Source organism: Sitodiplosis mosellana, unplaced genomic scaffold (assembly GCF_009176505.1).
Source record: "Sitodiplosis mosellana isolate CC-2019 unplaced genomic scaffold, AAFC_SMos_1.0 Smas_scaffold_12, whole genome shotgun sequence".
Classification (NCBI taxonomy): domain Eukaryota; kingdom Metazoa; phylum Arthropoda; class Insecta; order Diptera; family Cecidomyiidae; genus Sitodiplosis; species Sitodiplosis mosellana.
In genome coordinates this window covers 1,338,513-1,359,100 of record NW_022595254.1, presented here as the reverse complement: position 1 = coordinate 1,359,100, position 20,588 = coordinate 1,338,513, and the positions used below count along the sequence as shown (strand labels likewise).

The following is a 20,588-nucleotide window of genomic DNA, read 5'->3' as shown; positions in this document are numbered from 1 at the left end:
CAACGTTCCTTCTAGCGGCAATTCAAAAACCATAAACAAACACAAGAAGAAGGAGAAAATCCGACTATTTGGTTGGTTCAATTAGAAGATTCATAGTTTATTTATGAAATGAAAATGTGTGTGGCTTTGTGTACAATAGAATAACCATCCATTTTTTTTGCTCGTTTACTTGGCTTTTTGAGTTACACAACAACAACAACAAAAACGGTGCCTGTTGAGCTCGTCACACATCATTTTTATTACAGTTATTTTGTTTATACATCTGCATGTTTTGTTGTTTTTTGTTCTTTATTCAATACAAATTTGTTTTGTTTTACAATAATTACTTTGTTTTTTTTTGTATCTCATTCGTTCTCTATAGCCTTAATATATTTTTCATTTCAATGACTAACTAGATATTTTTTTTTATTCTTCGGTTTCATTTTTTTAAAATCTTTGTAAGTTGCGTTCGTTTTGGTTGTTTTTTCTTTCTTCTTCCCCTTTAATTTACGGACTACAACCGATCGCTAAATTTGATCCAGTTTCTCTGTGTCTTTCTAGGTTTTTTTTTGTTCTTTCTGAGTGTGTGCATCAAAATGTAAAAAAGTTGTAAAGAAAAAAAAGGTCAACAAAAAGTATATTCCTTCCGGATTTTAACTGGAGCTGCTCACAAAGCGTTTACTTTAGGCAATCGGTGTGTGTGTGTGTGTGTTTCTTATTTCGCGCTCATTTGGTTTTCAATGTTAACGGTCTGGTGCTTGATTATTACTACGAGATAATTAGGTTTTTTTACCTTAATTGGTTTCATCTTCAAATTAGAATAGATATGATCTTTTGAATGATAAAGCACATGTAATCATTTTTTTTGGATTAAATCCTAAAATACTTGTTAATTTCATTTGTTGTTATTGTGTTGCTTTATTTTCATGTCTCAAATGTTAATAAATTGTGTGAGCAAAACTGGCAAACCCGCAAACGGATCGTTTACGCAAATCTCTGTCTTTCTCTCTCATCTCAGTGTGTGGATGTGTGGCTGTATATAGAATTTAACGACGGATTTTCATTTCTCTGTGTCATTTTCCGATTTTAATAGTTGGGAAATTTTCTTCATGTGGTTTTGTTGTGTATGTGCGAGATATAAGAAAACGAATCTACGAATGTTTTTTTTTGTTTGTTTTGGACCAAATTTTTTTCTCTTCGTCGTATATAATATAAATGATATTATAATTAGTAAATATTCCCCGTTAAATATATTGGATAATTAGAATAATATAAATGAGAAAAATGGAGACCGAGTTTTTTTTTTCATCATTGTTTTTTTCCCTTCGCTAAATCACATATAAAATGGAGCAAAATATTTGTTTGCTATTGAATTTGAATAATTTATGCTGAAGAACAGAAAAATAAAACGACGAAAGCAATCGAAATGAATATTTTAAAAGCCTTGGAAAATTCGTTATTGGCATTGAATCGGTTCAAGTATTTCACATGTTGAATGCTATTGCTGTTGGGCATTAATTTGGTTGTTGTGTTTGGTGTGGCTTTTATTGTCAGCAAATGTGCAACATTGCGGACCTGCATCGGTATGTATACCTATAGAAGTGTCTGCTGCTGGCCATAACATGAAAATTTTCAATTTATAAATGCCTGCGCTCTTAAAATATAAAACTGAAGAGGAAGAAAAAGCTAATCCTTAATGTTTATCACAATCGCATTTGGCAATTCGTGCAAAAATTCAAGCTCCGAATACATTAAGCAGGCATTGAGTTGATTTTGCGAAGGGGATTATGCAATCAAGGTTTTCTTCTACTCGATAATTTTTTTTTCTCCTCCTCTTTCGTTAACATATATAATGATTTTGCGCTCATTTGAAGACTAAAAATCGTATAAAAGTATATAGGCTTTTCCTTTTTTTGTTTTAATAATAAGAATAAGATAATGGGATAGTGGAAAATGCATAGGGGTGTCAAAATAATGTGTGTGTGAAAAGTGCCCATGTTTATTTGCATGTCTACGGTATGGAATCCTTGAGCTTGACAAATCAAATATACTCTCGTGTCTTTTTCTTTTGCGCGCTATGAGTTTTTCTGCTTTAAAAATTTCATCATGCAATTCATTCAGTCTGGTGCACAGAAAAATTATCGCAAATCTATGCACTTTCGTCAAAAAGGAATGCTCAATTACGTGTTGGTTTGTTCTAGGTTATATATGTACGTACTTGGATAGTTAAAATTAAATGATAGAGAATTGGAATTTTTGTTCATAAAAATTGTATGTTTTTCAGAGAAGAACGAACAGAAGAACAAAATCAAATGGAAATATAGATCACAATCCGCTAGCTAATCAAATCGCCTAAGAAAAAAGGTTTATACAGTATATGTTTAATTATGTAAATGTAGAAGACTTTTCGCGCTAAAATATAACTATAATATCGCCATACAAAAAAGTGTGTGTGTGTCTGTGTGTGTTCATTTGAAATTAAGCCTAATCTCTTTGTCTTTCCTCCTTTTCATGGTCATGTTCTTGAACAATTTTTGTTTCACTACATTCGGCATGTGCAATTCGGGCCGTCATCTTTGTTTCATTCAGCCACATTCTGATATATAGTTTATTTTAAAATTAATTTCATTGTTTTTAGGCATTTTTTGTTGTTGTTTAGTTTGCATCATTTTAGCTTTGTTGATTTTGCAGAGAAATGTATTGGTTGTTTTTTTTGTGTGTTTGGGAAAAAAGATTTAGAGGGAATTTAAAACGTGGGAATCACAATTCATAAATTGTTGTTTTCTTCTCTTTTTCTGTCTCTCATTTGGTTGAAATTCGTTCGGTGTCGTTTATTCTTCGCCATTGTCGATGCCCTCATCTTTAGCCACTTCATTTTGATTTGGACTGATATTTTGTACAATTTCCGCACGCATATCTTCGATGCCTTCGTCTTTTTGGATGTCTATGATGTGACCGTTGGCACAGTGACCGTTTAGCTTCTCAGTGGTCGTGTCACCGTTGCTCACATTCGGCTGCAATGTTACGCGTACCGTTTCGTATGCCTTCTTATAACCTAATTTTGTGTACAAACTTCGCGAAGCGTCATTTTCGGGACGAATTACTACAAATGGCGTATAGCCACGTTCAATCACCTTGTTTGTGAGCGCTTGAGCCAAGTGAATTCCATAGCTTTTTTTGCGAAATTGAAACGAAGTGTTTTTCAAAGAAGAAAATAAATTATATTGTTCATTGAAGGAGAAAACGTTATAATGTTTGTTACACAAAATGGCGGAAGTTTTCAAAACAACCATTTAGAAAATAAAATTGAGTTCAACTCACCCTTTACGGCGAAATTGCGGTTTTGTTTGCATCGAAAACATGGCGCCGTAATAAGAATGCATCATCCATGCACAGAGCTCGTCGGTGTCGTGCACAAACACACCAAAACCTGGTAATGTGCCAATCAGTTTTTCGAACACTTCAACGCATTCAATTTCGCTGGCCGGGTACAGGTCATGGATGGCTTGAACGTTGGTAATGTTCAGTGGACGCATCTCAACCTCGTCATCGGGCAAACTAAATTATAAACCAAAATTAAATTAGCCCACGTCGTAATTGAATGGTTTTTTTTCTCTTTTGTGCGAAAATTTACCAAAATTGCGATTTATTTACCTTTCCAATTCAATTTGCTTGAACGGTGCTTGTGCTACATAAATATCGCCATACAAACGCTCCATCACACCGTACTTTTGATAAAACTGATCAAGTTGATTCATAATGCCAATGTGCGTAAAATTCAGGTACATTTCCAGTGTCCAATCAATAAGAATAGTCTCCGTTTCCATCAAGTCAACGCATTCCAAACGGTCGCTCGGACAGAATATGCCGAAACTGCCATAAATATTATCCTTTGGCTGCCAAATGGTATCGAAACGAGACAATGTTTTTTATTTGCCACAGTCATCTATCTGCGATCTATTTCAATTCGTAATTGTATCTTACCGTCAAAGTACAGCCGGGAAAATGTAAACAAATCGGTTCATCGGGCCACTTTTTCGAGACATAAAACCAAAATTTCCATACAGGATCGGTCAGGTACGTTTTAATTGTTTGATGAAACTATTTGGAACGGAAATAAAATGGAATCATGAGATTAACCACTGGAGAATCGTTATTGAAATAAAATGGGCTCGGCCTAATCAATTTGACGGAATAATTTCGGGGTAGCATATCATTGAATATGTAATTTGACCCGCCAACCGTTCGACCGACAATTGCCATTTAGATCGATCGACCAGCACTTCATTCAAATATAATTGAGTGTTTCTTCAGTATAAATTATGTAGAATTAATGAAGACAATCCGATTTGCCTTGTGCATTTAAATTATAGCGATAATTTAGCGTGTGTGTGTGTCTGTGAATTGAATCCGCGCGCCTATGCAAAACATAAATAAATACTCTTCACACACAGTGTTGTGTGCACTTGAAAAAATTGAATTGAAATTCGGCAATGAGGCAACCGCAACACACGTCATGCTGTTGCCGACAAATGTGTTGTTCGATTGTTCTATTGCCAAAAACACACATCAGTCGCCGTCGCTACTGCTGCTGCTGTCGTCGACGTCGTCGATTCGTTGAAAAAAAGGGAAAAAGGCGCGTGCATGCAATTTCCAAAGTGGAAAGTGTTATTTATTGTTTTAATAGCGACGCCGCATACTCAAGTATTATAAGTAATTTGTTTGCTTAGTTCGCGTTGAAATGTTCGTTGGCCAAACTGGAAACGTCGCCTGTTTCCCCGTTGTAGCAGTGTCATGCAATGACCCAATTAGACCGCGGAAAAATTAATAGATTCATGAAAACAAAACGAGCAGCAGCAGCAGTAAAAAAAGACTTGCTGGCAAAAAATAGCGACGTCTTGGCGCGGATTTTTTGTTTTTTCCCTCTCTCTATGTCGTGTGCTTTTTTTTGCTAGCCATTTCATTAGCAAGCAATAACAATGCAGTTAAATAGAATTGTTCGATTTGAGTTTTGCATGCATGACACAAACACATGCAAATATATACGTAGTGTCTGCAGACCAAATGGAAAAACACAATGAGTGTTTGAGTCTGGAAATTGTATGTACGATAGAAAAAAACACACAATTCTCATGAAAATGCAAATACCGAAAATGAATCGAAATTAAAAACGGACTGCTGCAGACCTTGAGTCTGGCTGGTTAAAGACAAGGTCAAATTGAAATTGACGCGCAAGTACACAATGCATGCACTTTAAACAAAATATATTTATATTTTGCCCGTTTTTTTGTTATTTTGAAATGTGCTCAAGCGTGCCGATTAAACTTTCCACCGCAATTTTCCGGTGTCCAATTAAATTAACAGGCACAACCTTTAACATCTGTCAAGCGAAAGTGTATAAGTTGATGTTTTCAAAACAATAATGAAATGAAAAAAAAACAAAAAAACGGAACAGGCAAACAGTTGATGCACACTCGTCACTCATTGTGCGCCATGTATAATTGCACGCAAATCCCCAGCACAATACGCTCTCTCTTTGCTGCCTACAATTTCACACAAGATTGATTCGTGTACACACTCATTCGCATACACAGTATGCCTATGCACACATCCAAACTGCTCGCCTGAGCGCGTGTTTTGGAAAAGCACATTTCCAACAACAGGTACCGTAGTACTGTCGATGGATGTGTATTTTCCATCGATTTCCATGCGAATACCAGATTGAAACCCGAAATAATTCGCAAGCTCAAAATCTAATTTTAATACACACAGTGAGAGAGGAAAATAAAACTAAAATCCCCAATATTTCACTAAAGCACACTGCTCAACATTCACTTCACATGGTATCTGCAGTGAACGTGTATTTCGTTTCAATAAATGTACAAATTCGGCCTAATTAGATGTTTTGAGCTGAAAAATTGAAAGCGCAAACCTTTATTGCCTCCGGCAAATATCGCTTTAAATGCTCCAAAATAGCTGGAAGCTCATCGTCTTGCACCAATCGAAAGTGTACACCTTCCGGTATGATTTCCATTTCTGTAAAGAAAAAAAGGGCAGAGAAAGAGAGAAAACAAAAGGTGCAATTAGTTGGCAGTGTTAACTTTCTGCGGGGGTGGAATATGGATTAAATGGAAAAATCTATTGTCTATTCTTAGCTGATTAATAAGCTAATCAATGAAAATAAGCATTCTAACAATTGACGCTTGATTCGATTCCAACCAATTTCACATTCACAATTCCATTGTGTTTCCGAATTCGGTGAGCGAAGCATAAAGAGCAGAGAAAAAATAAAATTGCCTCGCTTCGGAGTACGTATACTGTAATAATATGTGTGGTTCTATAATATATCGATGAGGTCGAAAAGCGAGAAAGTTAAACTATCGGAATCGAATGCGAACAGGCGTGGAATCATGGTCGGCGTGCATGTTTCGACACCTTCAAACTTACAACTATAGAAACCACAGCACACATTCGTTTGCATTGAATTGTTGAGTGTGCTATATTATGCGCTCCTTCAGACTTTAGCAGTATGTTTACGGATTTATGCTGGTTGCGTTTATAATTCAAATGGAAAAGCACAAATACATGTGTACACTCTCATTCAGCAAGAGAGAGAGAGCACATCAACAAGACTAATTAGTGCAAATAAGATGGAAACTATCTCTTGAATCTCAAGCATGAGATAAATTCTTGAATAAAATAGCATCCTTTTACAGCAGAAAAAATTGCTTTTTCAATGGCAATGTATTTCATTTTTGTCAACTTTTCATTGCATTTTATATACATGCAGAGAGCGAGAGAGGACAACTTTAAACTAAAAATGATGTCTCTTATCCATCCCGAAAATTTATATTCGAGATGTGTCGTCTGTAAATTCGGCTGACGTAAAGCGAAAAAAATTCTGCATTCAACTTGGAATGTGTGTGTGTGTGTTTTTTTGGACAAGTGTGGCTGCGAACAGCGCTCGACCTTCATCGAAACAAATACACCAAGTTCTCTATGTTTTCTTCTTTTTTTTTAACTTTCTTCGTTCTACATGATTTCCATCGCATTGAAAATGTTTCTATTTAGATTCCTTTTTTTATGGGTTGTTTTCCTGCATAATTTAGTGTTTGAAATAACGTAATTTATGCGTTTTGTTTCACATTGTGCATTGATCCTTCTCCATTTTCATCGAAATACGTAAAAGCACGCTGTACATCGTCATTTTCGTCGCCGTCGACAACGCTATTGTTTTGTGTTGTCAAAAAATGAAATGACGACGAAAATTTGTGTGTATGTACTTTGAAATGCGTTAGGTGCGACATTCACAACGACTAAAAATGTGCCATTAAACAATGTCTAATAGGCAAAAGTTTTCCATTACAAGGAATGCAAACAAAGTTTTTGGAGGAAAATTATTCGAGGGTATGAAACGAACAATGGAAATGTTTTTTTATTATTCAAAATTGCTCAAAGAGAAACACACACACACAGAGAGAGAGAGAGTATCAGTAAAGGAAAAATGATTAGTCATTTCTGTTTTGATTGTTTGCATAAATGTGTGATGAAAGACAGTGCAAAAACTTTTACAAGAGAAGAACATAATGTAGTGGAAATGATTTTAACCCCATAAATCATGGTATAAGAGAAGTTGGCACATAAAAATCGATAAAACGCTCGTTTTCATTTCAATATTTATTTTTGTTGATCTGAAGTTGTTAGAAATGTGTGTGTTAGTGTTGGAAAAGTACAGCTGGAAAGAGCTGTTGAAAATATGACTAATGCTCAAGTGTCTAATAAATGATATGAAAATGTAATTACTTTGATAGGGAAAAGCGTATTTTTTTCATGCCAGTGCCACGCTGCACTGAAAATAGCTACACACAGATTAAGTGGTTGATGAATTTTTCAAATGAGTTGAATGAGAGAGTGAGAGTGAGAGAAATGGATGGATTGAGTGTGAGAATGAGCGAGTGAGAGGTGTCCATGTATGGCACACATGCTCTCGTTCTGAATAAATGATATACTTACAAATCAGATGATAACAGTTAATTAAGTGCTTTTAATTGCTGTTACTCTGACTTCGGCAACTTCAATATGGTTTCACTAGTTCGGTCTCTGTGTTTGCGTCTCACTTCCTTCTTATTGAATGTGATTCGGATTGTATGGGCTCAATTTGTTGTATGTCTCAGAAAAAAAAACAAACAAAACACACTGACACATACACACTTGGACAGCGATGAGAAAAAAATGTCCACCAAAGAAAACGGCAAACTTAAATTCTCGTGATAGTCATACGGTTCTTCGATTCCTCTGTTTAAATCTATGTTTTATAATATGTTGGTTTTATTCTTGTTCTCCTTATTTTTTGTTATTTGATTTCTTATAAAAATGTAGAAATGATTTAAATCACAGCTGAAGCTTTCCACATTAGAACGCGCGTTCTGATTTTGATTTATGCAATATTCATAGTCATTGATTGTATGCCCAATCAACAATGATTATCTCCTGTTTATCCTCTAATGTGTGTGTGTGTGTGTGTGTGCAAACAAGAAATGTCGATGGGATATAGGCCTTGTGAGAAGAAACGGTGAGGCTTTTGTTGTTTGTGTATTTTCCTTTTTGTTCGATTTTGTGTAAAATATGTTCTTTTCAATATTCCCCTTTATCCCAATCAGGATTTGAGTTGTAAGTTTGGCGCTGGCTCGGCTCGTTGGAGCGGTGTATATCGTTGATGATGCTAATGCTGTTACTTCGCGTTTTTCGTAAAACCACCTCTCCGATTTTCTCAACCGGCCTAATCCCCGTAATGATAAATTACGTCGATCGTGGGTGGCTTGTATTGGATGGCTTAAATTTTTCCTTTTGCTTTAATTCTTTGTGCTCTTGAGTCTCTCAAAACGGTTTGCTTTCTTTTCGCTACACACTATGTTCTCAGGTTGATGGTCAAACAAAAACTAGAATGCGGCACTTTTACAAATGGCGAAATTTCCACTGTTGTCGTTTGGCTTGCTTTGCACAATTTTTTTTCCGTCAATTTCCTCTGTAATGTTTTTGCATGTGTGATTTTTTTCTACTTTTCGTTTCGTTTCGTTCCGTTTAGTTCAGTGTTTTTTTTTGTTGCTCTTTGATTTGCGGTAGTTCGAATTTTATCGATTCCGTGTCAACACGCACTATCAACTTATTTTCGAATCGATTCTTCTATGTAAATTTTATCACGATATATTTCATTCAGAACAATTGAAGCTTGTCATTTGCGAAAACCGAATTCGTACGAAGAAATATTTTCTTCTATTCAATATTGACTGCGTGCAACAAACCCTTTTCACTCGTTGATGATATTTAATGGATTGAAATTGAGGTTCCAAATCGTATAAATTTTTCTTCTCTCTCGGTGTTTATTCTTTGCTTTTCGCTTCGTTTCCTTATTTGGTGGTGGTGATTGGGCTTATTTTTTCGGTTTTTCGATTCAACGGATCCGTGTTTGGGTTATATTTTTTCTCGTTCGCCTGATGTGGTTTTTCTTCAGACTTTTTGCAACAACTAAAATGCCAGCCAACAAACAATGGAAACGACTGTACGAAAACTACGGATATTTTATTTTTCACACTGGCAGCAGTCGCATCACTTTGGAAAAGACTAATGGTATGGCACGATGATGGTGTGTTTTTGCTATTGCATGTTCACGTATACGTGTTTTATTTAGACACAACACACCAGAATTCAGGCTACATTCACATCGACACAATCGATGTTGTGCACACAAGTCGTTATATTCGTCATGCCGTATCGACATACACGACGCGATTTTTTTCTCTCTTCTCGTTCGTTTGTTTGTTTGTTTGAATGCGTTATTTTGCAGGGTGGTGCATATTTTCCATCAACCTACCACTAACAGTTGGATCGAATGCCAAGCAAAAATCACACAGACCATATGCCAACGCTGCAAATTATAGCCATACGTAGCACTCTATTTGGGTACATGCGCATCAACCGCCATAGCACATTTATTCAATCCGATCCGATGCGATTCAGCGTGTGGACGAGACGGTTTCGTGTGAATGTGTTTCGCTTATGTTGGCAGGATATACATATATATTCATGCATGTGCGTCTTATATCTATGTACAACGGCACAAGAGAAGACCATTTGAATCCATGACTACGCTTTTTTTCTATTCAAATCATGTACAATGCCAAAATGTTACGTTTGGTTGCGTCTTGTTCTCAAAATGCATTTCCCCGCTGGCTATATGTAGCAGAAATCAGTGATTTACATTACACATTCACATATAGATTCGCATACACCTAGGCAATCAACAGTCGCAATATGTTTTTGGGGTGATTTTTCCTTTGCATTACTCACTCATTCACACACTATATCTCTCTATGCCACAGTTTGTGTGTCTTTTCTTTTCGGTCAGTTATGTACGTTCATAAAATTTTCGTGTGTGTTCAGTCTTTGAAATAAACGCAGCAGCAACGTCAAGTACAGTCGATCTTTCGTTTATTTTTGCCTTGTACCGTTTCCTCTACCTTGTCAAAACATGTGCGAATACACGGAACAAAGACGCAAACCGTGTTCATGAACGCGGACAAAGAATGGAAGAAAACACACAGAGGCATATTGCACACATGATAAAAACAGCCATGCACAATAGATAGACAGAAACAAACATGGCATTTTGAAATGCGACTTGATTGATTTCCATGGAATCAGTTAACAATTTTCAAAAACAATTTCAATCTATGTTTTCGATTGATTCACTGTTTTCATTTTCATTCGGTGTCATGACTGTTCGTTTCATTTATTGTTGCTATATTTATGCGATGCGAATGCCATTCAGCGACCATAAATATAAACTATTTTCTGTTGAATAATATAAATTGTTATCATTGCTGAGTAATACAATCGGATATTTATATAATTATTGCATTCTATCGATTTGCCTGCAGAAAAATAAAGAATTTCAATCAAATCGGAACGAAAATAGAATCTCGTTTAGAATATAAACTTGTCCTAGAAATTCTTTTGCTTCTTGTTATTTTCCCTCACACAATTTTTCATTCTATAAAAAGATTCAAGTTCTTTTTTTGGTCGCTTTTCCCTCATCACGCGGATAAAAATTCGTTAAAAAACCATCGCGTCGGTCATTTTTTTCGGTTAAAATCAGTTGGAGAACAGAAACCCTTCAGTTTGAATTCAAAGTGCATTGAGCTCTTATACTGTATTTCGTACCAATGTGAACGATTATTCCATTTGCTAGGGGCCGTTTGGCACTGGAAAACCAACAAGTAACGACACCGCACAAACGTCAGTTTGTCTCTTTCTACATGTTGGTTAATTGTCATTCAAATACTATGTGTGAGTTGATTTGTATCGATGTCATCAATTAAAACAATTGTTCCCACAGCCGATGCATTTGAATGCGTATTTTTATTGCTATTGTTTCCATATCGATAGAATAGATCAAATAAACGAACTGCATGTTCGTTTGTGTGCACTTAGAAACAAGTTTTGCCCACAAAACGCTAACAGAAACAATTTGAATTTTTCCATTTCACGCACGCACACATCGAATGCCCACTGACATAAAACATGTTTCACATACGTAGAATGTCTGCTCGCATACATACGCACCGCGCCGAATGTGCGGCATCGTATGAGTGAGTGAGAGAGAGAGAGAGAGAGAGAGAGAGAGAGACAGAGCGAGAAAAAAAACAGTCATGTATGAAAAAGCGGTGAGTTTTTAACACGTCGACATACGTTGAAGTTTTAGCATTGGCAATCAGTAACCGATAGGTAGTTGGAAAGCAACGTTGGTGCCATAACGTTACGGAAAAGAGAAAGAAAAAAAAGAAAAAAAGAATTCTGTTTTACATCTCTCGGGCGGTAAGTGAGAAAGTTATCTCTGGTGAAATTTTCCAACTAAAAAATCATAGTGAAAAAAGTCATTTGGTGAAGAAGTTCGAATCATCAACTCGACACCCAATTTATTATCATTGCAAAGTTCAAATCGTGGCGAAGCGTGTGTTTTTTTTTCATTCTAATTTGCTTCACGAATTTTCGAACTTTTTTTTTCAATATCAAAGATCAAATACATCGATTCGGTTATCAACGCTGGAATTAGATTAATCCAATCCAGTTATTTTCTTTGGTGGCGTTTCTCTTCCCAATCGCAATTGTACTCGTGGATTCACGAATGAAATCATAAAAAACCAAAACCAGTAGAAAAAAAAGAAAAGGGAATATCAATTCAGTTGAAATTATGTATGCGATAATTTAGCCGCTTGACACCAGGCAAGCACACGATGCCGATGCGTTTACGTTGCGTATGTGTGTGCGCTTCAATTGACGAGTATACGTTGTAAATCTTTGAAGATATCTCACACACACATGTCCGTGGTATTAGTCGGTATTGTCGGTTAGTTTTTTTTTTGTTGCTTGTGCAATGGTATTTGTTAGATTTTGGAATCGTCAATGTGTGCGTTACTCGTACAAAGAGCATTTGTGCGGTTCTCTGCTTCAGCATTTCATGTCTGGCTGTTTGCTTGCTGTACAACTGTATAGAGAAGAAGGTAACTCTCTAGCTGAAGAACGAGTGAACGAAAAAGAAAAGAAAAACTGTTGTGTTGTCACCAGAAATTCTGACCAGTTTCCAAAATAAAATTCGTGTACACGTTTACACACCGAAAGGATTTTCAACGGGTTTCCAATTTGTGATTTACGCTTCACACTCTCACTGTGTGTGAATTTCTCAATTGAAGAAAAACAGAGAGCATCTAAACTGTGATTTTTCATCGTTGTTTTCACGTCTGATCACACGGCAATTGTGAAAGTGTCAGTGCCAAAGAAATGTGCTAATCGAAAGTTGAAATAGAAATCCAAAGAGTTAGGGAAATTTATAACAAATCGAACCGTTTGTGTCGTCGTCGTCAACATCGTTCTCTATTTGGTTGGTTTTCATTTTTTCTATTGATTTTTATATTGTTGTATCTATTAGTCTCTTTCGCGCACACACCGCGCCACCGTCGCCATGATGTTTTACATCGCATTCTATCTCCGTTTTCCGTACAGACGCACATCGCATTAAGAAGGCGAGAATGAAAGAAAAACGAAATATATTTATCATGTTATTAATGATATTGGTTCATCTCGACTGCTTCGCAATTGCAACGCAATTATTTAGATATTGACAGTTTTCACATTGGGCTGACACAGGTCCGGGAAAAGTCAATTTTAGCGTTTTTATTTTTTCAAAGTTGTTGGTTTCAAATCGATTTATACGCAATTAAATTTGAACAGAAAACATACAAAGTTACACGCAAATCAATCAGTTTTTGTTTCTCTCACACTTAGTTGACAGTGTCAACCGCCAACAAACATTTCGCAAACGAGGTATTGATTTAGATGGACCTGAAATGAAATCGAATATAAAATACTCGTTTCGTAAGTGACGAGACAATTAAACAAATGCGTCTGTTTTAAATGTGCAACCAAGCTATTGTCTGCGTGTGTGTGTGTGATGACATGACTAAATGGGTTTGGTGAATCTCGGATACCTGTTTGATCACTTAATGGATTTTCGAACATTCTAAACACCATTGCATATTCTTTGGGTCGTCGTCTTTGTCGTCGTCGTCGTCATCATCATCATCTCTGTGTCCAATCACTTTTGACATTCCAAATTATCTATTTTTGTCTAGTTATGGAAGTTCATCAACGTTGAACGATTTAAATAGACATCATTTAGAACCTCGTTTGGTTCAGTTCAGTTCACAAGTTTCAGTTGATACACACCATTAAATTCTTATTTTTGGAATTTTTTTTACAGATTTAAAACTAAACTCTACAAATCATGGCTGGAGCGAATAACAAAAAACAACAGAAACAAGCCAAAGTTGCTAAGAAAGTGAGTAATTTTCTTTGAATGATTTTTTTTTCATTTTCAATTATTCACACAATTTTACGTCACTGTTGTGAAATTTGTTGTGTTTTTATGAATGTTTTGTGTCACGCAATTGTAAAATAAACTAATAACCTCGTTATTGTTCAACAGCCATCGCAGGAAAAAACACAAAAGAAGGGAAAATCCACATCAAATGGATCATGTTGCCCATACTTCTTTGGTAGTTTGTTGGTGTTCGCAGCAATTGGTGGACTTTTAGCTTATGACACACAACGTAACGATGGTGTGTTTGAGAAATCGGCTGCTGGCAAATTCTTGAAAGACACCGGTGCATTGCCATACGTAGAAGTTGCCTGGACGAAGTCGTTGTCGACCAGCGCACGTGGCTACCAATGGGCTGAAGTAAATGTACCCATTTACGCAAACATTACCTATGTCACTTTGAAACCATACGGTTTATTCTTGAAAGACTTGGGTATCGTTGGATTGACCTCTGCTAAAAATGGATGGGTTGTCACAAAAGAGTACGTCGCAGCGAAAACTCCAGTAGTTGTCAATTTCGTAAGTGTTTTTTTTTTACATGTCATTGAAATTGAACGTAGGCAAATTTGCCGATTCGATGGCATTTCGACAATGTGTTGTCAATCGCTATGCGATTGTCAGCACATTTTCGAGGTCATCGATTCATCGAATTTTCTTTGAACAATTGTTAAATTTGTCAATTGCGATAGCTCGCTCTATCATATTACTCAATATGATGCCATTTTCTCAAGCGTAGTAACTATTCAACGTTATAAATTAATCGTTTTGCATTTGCCCCAACAGATCGAACAATACGCACCTGGCTTGCCACAGAAAATTTCCGACGCATCGATTTCAACGTGGAACGTTATTTCTAGCACCAGCGCAACCGTTTACAAAAACAGCGGGGAGTTTCTTCAAACAAAAGTCTTTGTGTGAGTACCTATACTCGATTCAGAATTATTGCATAATGAATATATATTTTTCCCTTTTCCTTTGGACCGTTTCACTGATAACATTCGTATTTTTTTCTCTTTTTCATATTTGTTGATTAAAAAAATGAAACTCTAATGTACAGCGGACGACTTTCACCCGAAAATCTAGGCAAAGCACTTAATCAAACACAAATCGCCGTAGCCGATTACTATAGTTGGTTTCATAAAAAAGTTGATATTTACGCAAAAATCAAGTGATATGGATACCTCATAAACAGCACAACCGAATAAAAAAGAAACAACAGAAAATATGAAAATTAGCTAAAAAAAAAAGAAGAGAAAGAAGAAGAAGAAAATAAGATCAAGACCATCATCATTCAGCACAGCGGCATAAAAATCAACATGCATTCTAGTAATTTGACATTTATTCTTTTCGTTGAGAGAGTATTTGTTTTGAAGTACACAATCGACTATTGTGTCATCTAGAGCAATATACATATTGTATTTAACAGAAAAAACTGTCATAAATGTAAAATACACGAGAATTCTAAATAAACACACCATAAAAACCACCATCAAAATGAACACGAGTAAAGTTTCCCAAACACACACACACAAAATATGGAGTATTTGTCCTGTTTAAAATCGAAAGTGTCTGTATACCGAATAAACATGTTACAATTTTAAAGGAGAAGAAAAAAATAACCTGAAATTAATTCGCATTCTCACCGTGTGTGTACTCAAACAAAAACATTGGCAAATTACGCTAAATTTCCAAATGCTGTCATGTAATTTATTGTTTGTTTTTCATATTCTATTCCATTTCTTTTTTATGTAATCATAAATTGATATTAAAATTAATTTATAGAATAATTGTGAGAAGATGATAAAATAAATAAATAAAGAAATCCTTTTGAAATGGACGAAAAAAAAACAAAATCTTTTGTTAGAAGAAAGTGGTACGAAGATTCTTTTGCTACTTCCACTCACTAGACGATTTTCTTTTCAATTTCTTTCTTTTGGAAAATGGTCCAATGATGGTCGGCTGGAACTGAATTTATATCGTATAGGTTCCTTTTGATTAGGGAAATAAATAAAATAAAATAAAATAAATGAAATTGAACAAACTACATAATCATTGATTGAAGAAGATCAAACACCGAATTCAAGTAGAAATAAATGAAAATTTACGGCTGTGAAAGGAAGTAAAAACAATTTTGATAAAGTTTGATGAGATTTTTAGAGCAGAAAATTCTTTTTCTAGCCTTGAGTTTGTTTCCTTGAATCCAACTTTGGTCACGAAAAATCTAAAACAACATCATTCTTTTTTTTACCATTTATTTTCAACAATAAGTTTTTCTGTATAAAAATCTAGATAAAAATAAGTATCAACGACGTAAGTACAAGACATGAGTAAGTTCTTATATAAAAATTCATAAATCTCAATATCATATCTATCAACATGCATCTTAAAAGGATTTTTTTTTCAAAATGTGTTTATGAAACAACATTGAATAATTTTAACGATCTAAAATGGCAGCAATTTCCGCATAAGTTTTTCCTTTAGTCTCTGGAATGAATATAATGATGAAGATGGCCCCAAACACGGTACAAATGGAGAACAAAAACATACACCCGAACAAGCCAATTTGATCGATAACTGATTCAAAGAATTTCACCATCAAAAATGCCAGCACCCAGGACAGACAGAAACAAATTGTACATCCAATACTTCGAACCTATTGGAAAGTGGAGAAAATGGTCAACTACTCATTTTTTATACAAATAAAAAAAAGTGGAATACTTTACCTTCTCAGGCATCACTTCAGCAATGACGACAAACATAAGAGGTATCAGTCCAACGGCTGCCAAAAACATCATGCCGGAGAAACTGGCAATCGATACCCATGAGTATGGCTTGACATCGATTCCGATTGAATGTGCGTATGAATATGCACCAAGACATGCCAGGCATATAGCCGTTCCGATTGAAGACAAAACTAAGAGGATCTTACGGCCCAGACGATCAACAAAGAATGTCGCGAAATAGGTTCCAATCAATTGAATCAGTCCAACGATTATTGCCGAGAGTTTTGGTGAAATGGTTGAACCGCTCTCAAGGAAAATCTTCGCCGTATAGCTAAAATTTTTATATTGAGACAAAAAACAATTAAAAATGATTGATTCAATATATTTTGTTTTCATGAACTTACTTGAGCATCGTAAAAACTCCACAGAACTCATGCATGAAGACAAAAACAATGCCAATTATGAGCGCCTTACGACCAGCACGCGTTTTAACTGAAAAATAAAACACAACAATTCATTTGGCGAGCTATAAATTGTGTCTTGATCACTGAAATAATTTGTTTTCACTATGATCAATCAAAATTGATTAATAAATTTAAAGTTGGAATTCAGAAAAAAGACCCCAGATTCGTCGAGAAATAAATCACTTTTATCGGCAATATTCTTAATATAGAAAAATAAATTCTCAGTTCCAAACGAAAAAAAATATTTGAACATAATTGCTGATGATTCACCAGGAAAAAATTAAACTGAGTGATAAGATATGAGTAAGGAATATTTGTGAGAATAATCGGGTTGAGCAAATGAATATGTTTCGCCAACGCAAGAGTGTTGAAAACAATTGTTAAAAAAAAGTACGTGCCGTATTTTAAACATATTCCATTAAGCTTAGCTAAGCATTTCGTCGATAAACAACATTCAAATAAAATTCAGCACTGAATATGTGCTAAGTGTTTGGGTTATGGGATTAAGTTTCTGTAAACAAACTAGGTCATTACATTCGAAAACCGCGCTTAAAATAAAATTATTACAAATAAAATTTGTGGTTGATTCAAGCCAATTTTACTTACACAAATCCTTATATTCGAAATTGTTTTTGATTTTGCTCTTCGATTTCATCATTTCTTCTAGCCCTTTTTGAAGTTCATCCCATTCTTTGCCAATATTTTCTGGCATTGGTTCACCTTTCTTGACATTTCGATAGAATCTAAAAGAACGTTCCGCTAGCTGTAAAAAGGGAAAGGGATGATTTAAATATAAAGACCAAATATGTGACGGCCGAATATGTGATATGAGTTGATATTGGCATTGAAATGAAGCATTACCTCTTCTTTTTTGCATCGCAATAGGAATGATGGCGTTTCAGGGAAGTACGTAAAAGACACTAAGAATACTATCGATAGAATGATCCCAAAATACGGTATTTCAAAGTATGAAAGGTAGTAACCGGCCAAGAATCCAAATAAAAATCCAGAGTTGGCCGAAAGCATCAAAAGTGAACCAAGCCGACCCCGAATACTAATATAAACGAGATAAGTTTTGATTGAAATTCTTGTCGATATATGTTTTTTTTTTATCTTTTCTAGTGAAATAATTCGAAAAATTCTCTTTTATATCAATTTAAAAAAAATCCCAATTTTATCTTTTTCCTTTCCGCCACCGAAAATATTTTCTTTATCATGTATGTTTTAATATTTTTGAATTTCAAGATTATGATATACATTACATGAGAATTCGCAAAGTGGCAGAGATTTTTTCGTTCAGAACCGAAATGGATACATACTGTGACTCGGATATTTCAGAAATGAAAATTGGAACCAGAGCAAAACCACCACCAGAAACCAAACCAGCTAATATTCTCGACAAATACAATTGCCATGGATATATGCCGTACTCGATAAGAATCCAGCTTATCTGAAATAGACGCAAATTGAAGAGATTTTAATTTAACATTCTCAATGAAATGTTGTTAGACTAAATTTGGGCTATTTTTGAGGTCCATAGTTCTTAATTTTCTTCATAGTTTTTGTCTTCAATTAGCAAAACTAATCCAAACCAAAGTGAAATAATACTTACTCCATGGGGAATAGCCAGACTCCAAAGAGGTAATTTTCGTCCTAAAAAATCGGCAATAAAATAATAACAGATCGTTCCAACCACACCAGATATGGCAAAAAGTGATGTGACCCACGATCGTTGCTCTTGATTCATTGCTCCATCAACGAGCGGCGTAAGTTCATCCGATTCCAAAATGAGTAGACTTGAACTGGTCCAGCCAGATGCATATCCATATAAAATAGTGGTCAAATTCACTGAAAACACAACAAATTTGAAGAAGAAGAAGAAAACAGAAACAATTTTATGCATGTCATCAAGCTAAAGGAACGATAATAGGATTAAAATAAAACTCGTTTTCGAGAGAGTTCAGGGAGAAATTCGTTGAACTTGTTGAGTATTTTGGGCGAAAAGAAATGCATCTCTTCGAATATTTAATTTAATTTTAATGAGTCTCAAAACTCCTAATGGCTTCTCTCACACGTTTCGTTGTTCAAACACGGTTGTTTATACAGTTGAGACGAATAGAAATTGCCAGATAGTATGCATACATTATTAGACGTCAGACGTAACTGAGTGTTGACACAACTCAGCTCAACCCAACTCAAATTGACTTTCTATTGAACACTCTTTGCAATTAATTTCAAATTTACCGATAATTGTGGCAAGGTATTGGTTTCTGGTACTGTTTCTCTGTTCACTGGATGGAATATCTTTGGTGGCGACCGTCATTTTGTACGTATAAAAATTGGTTACAAATAAAGACTACAGTTAAGTGGGTAAAATTGTCGACCGATATTATACAACTGCATCAAATATACTGCAATCGAATCACCAAACTGATGATATGCGGCACAACGAATCGGTAATAAAAATAGTTGGATCACAGTTTATCATTCAACATTCACGAAGCTATTTGTTATTCGCATCAAATTATTTAAATGTCGATCTCACATCGACGATGCTATTAATGTGCCAAACTTCAAAAAAGAAACTGTTTATACAAAGGAAAATACTGGTGAAATACGTGCCGGAGCAAAAAAAAATCGAAATCAAAAATTGATGTTAAATATGAAACGACAAAGACAAATCGAATTAAAAAAAAGTCACAGTATTCTGAGCCGCATCGATGAAAACGTGAGCACTGGCCAAAAACTAAATTTAAATACAGCAATATTATTGTTTATGCACAAATTTGACGGTATAAGCGCGATTCAGTACGAAAAAGTCCAATGTCACACTAAACACAATGTGCAACGTACAAATCAACGCGAAATTTTTTGCCAGAAAATGTTTTATTGTTTGGGAAATTGAGAGCGAGAGATTGCTTTGGCTGTGCGTTGTCAAACTGATGCTACTTTCCGCTCTCAACTGATCGCATGAGCGTGCCGTTTGGTTTTATTTATTCGAACTGTCTAATGGACGCCCAGTGTCTACGGCCTTATTTTCTTACGATATAGTAGATACCCAGTGTGTGCTCTGTCGGTGCTGTCGTCGTTGTCGTCGTCGTCGACGTCGCTTCGGTTCGTATCGTTGTTCCTTCTCTCTTTGGTGCCGAGCATTCGGACACACTCACTCTTATCAACACACTGCACGTGTTTTGTAGAGGAGCCGTTTTTATGCTGTAATCTAATATTTACATCAACACACTTGAATATCTGTCTATGTTGTACGGTTCGGCTAGCAATTGATTTTCGGTCAAGCATCTCATTCTTGTCAGTTGCTCGCGTGCGCAAACACTAACAATTTATCGATGTCATTAGGCAAAATGCTTCAATGATTTTTTGAACTCAATTAAATCCATTCTACGATTTCCATTCAAGAGCGTTTAGCAATGCAAATCATCCAGCAATTAGATTTAAATTGTCAACGCATGCGCAAATTTACATTCGCAAAAA

General features: G+C 35.5%; 3 protein-coding genes across 7 annotated transcripts; 1 reads left to right on the top strand and 2 right to left on the bottom strand.

Annotated features, from left to right (window-relative positions):
- Positions 1-67: 67 nt before the first annotated feature.
- LOC129567739 (uncharacterized) lies at positions 68-9,612 on the bottom strand. Its single transcript, XM_055444982.1, has 6 exons — positions 7,993-9,612; positions 5,912-6,015; positions 3,964-4,080; positions 3,634-3,875; positions 3,301-3,537; positions 68-3,150 (listed from the first exon to the last, which is right to left on the bottom strand). Exons 2-6 carry the CDS (start codon positions 6,011-6,013, stop codon positions 2,811-2,813), a joined length of 1,038 nt encoding a protein of 345 aa, XP_055300957.1. The 5' UTR covers positions 6,014-6,015; positions 7,993-9,612; the 3' UTR covers positions 68-2,810.
- A 2,085-nt stretch (positions 9,613-11,697) lies between these two features.
- LOC129567721 (uncharacterized) lies at positions 11,698-15,765 on the top strand. Of its 4 annotated transcripts, none has more exons than XM_055444909.1 (5): positions 11,698-11,853; positions 13,796-13,873; positions 14,021-14,431; positions 14,696-14,826; positions 14,970-15,765. In XM_055444909.1, exons 2-5 carry the CDS (start codon positions 13,820-13,822, stop codon positions 15,082-15,084), a joined length of 711 nt encoding a protein of 236 aa, XP_055300884.1. In that variant the 5' UTR covers positions 11,698-11,853; positions 13,796-13,819; the 3' UTR covers positions 15,085-15,765. The 4 variants fall into 4 exon arrangements, with proteins under 4 accessions (XP_055300884.1, XP_055300885.1, XP_055300887.1 ...); XM_055444910.1 differs by lacking the exon at positions 11,698-11,853 and adding an exon at positions 12,489-12,916; XM_055444912.1 differs by lacking the exon at positions 11,698-11,853 and adding an exon at positions 12,520-12,539.
- A 296-nt stretch (positions 15,766-16,061) lies between these two features.
- Positions 16,062-20,360, bottom strand: LOC129567720 (facilitated trehalose transporter Tret1-like). 2 transcript variants are annotated; one of them, XM_055444906.1, is made up of 8 exons: positions 19,344-20,360; positions 18,712-18,947; positions 18,362-18,549; positions 17,961-18,153; positions 17,706-17,862; positions 17,040-17,127; positions 16,636-16,966; positions 16,062-16,565 (listed from the first exon to the last, which is right to left on the bottom strand). In XM_055444906.1, exons 1-8 carry the CDS (start codon positions 19,420-19,422, stop codon positions 16,347-16,349), a joined length of 1,491 nt encoding a protein of 496 aa, XP_055300881.1. In that variant the 5' UTR covers positions 19,423-20,360; the 3' UTR covers positions 16,062-16,346. The 2 variants fall into 2 exon arrangements, with proteins under 2 accessions (XP_055300881.1, XP_055300883.1); XM_055444908.1 differs by having other exon boundaries at positions 16,064-16,565; positions 18,419-18,549; positions 19,344-20,341.
- Between the last annotated feature and the right edge of the window lie 228 nt (positions 20,361-20,588).

What these genes read in the sequence shown, in the direction of transcription:
- LOC129567739 (XM_055444982.1), bottom strand. Translation starts at nt 6,013, where the DNA reads ATGGAAATCATACCGGAAGGTGTACACTTTCGATTGGTGCAAGACGAT. An exon ending in ATTTGCCGGAGGCAATAAAG is followed by an intron (nt 4,081 to 5,911) that starts GTTTGCGCTTTC and finishes CGTTCCAAATAG; the next exon opens with TTTCATCAAACAATTAAAAC. An exon ending in TTCCCGGCTGTACTTTGACG is followed by an intron (nt 3,876 to 3,963) that starts GTAAGATACAAT and finishes ACCATTTGGCAG; the next exon opens with CCAAAGGATAATATTTATGG.
- LOC129567720 (XM_055444906.1), bottom strand. Translation starts at nt 19,422, where the DNA reads ATGACGGTCGCCACCAAAGATATTCCATCCAGTGAACAGAGAAACAGT. An exon ending in TTTCGAATATAAGGATTTGT is followed by an intron (nt 17,128 to 17,705) that starts GTAAGTAAAATT and finishes TTTATTTTTCAG; the next exon opens with TTAAAACGCGTGCTGGTCGT. An exon ending in CTGAAGTGATGCCTGAGAAG is followed by an intron (nt 16,566 to 16,635) that starts GTAAAGTATTCC and finishes ACTTTCCAATAG; the next exon opens with GTTCGAAGTATTGGATGTAC.
- LOC129567721 (XM_055444909.1), top strand. Translation starts at nt 13,820, where the DNA reads ATGGCTGGAGCGAATAACAAAAAACAACAGAAACAAGCCAAAGTTGCT. An exon ending in AAGCCAAAGTTGCTAAGAAA is followed by an intron (nt 13,874 to 14,020) that starts GTGAGTAATTTT and finishes ATTGTTCAACAG; the next exon opens with CCATCGCAGGAAAAAACACA. An exon ending in CTCCAGTAGTTGTCAATTTC is followed by an intron (nt 14,432 to 14,695) that starts GTAAGTGTTTTT and finishes TTGCCCCAACAG; the next exon opens with ATCGAACAATACGCACCTGG.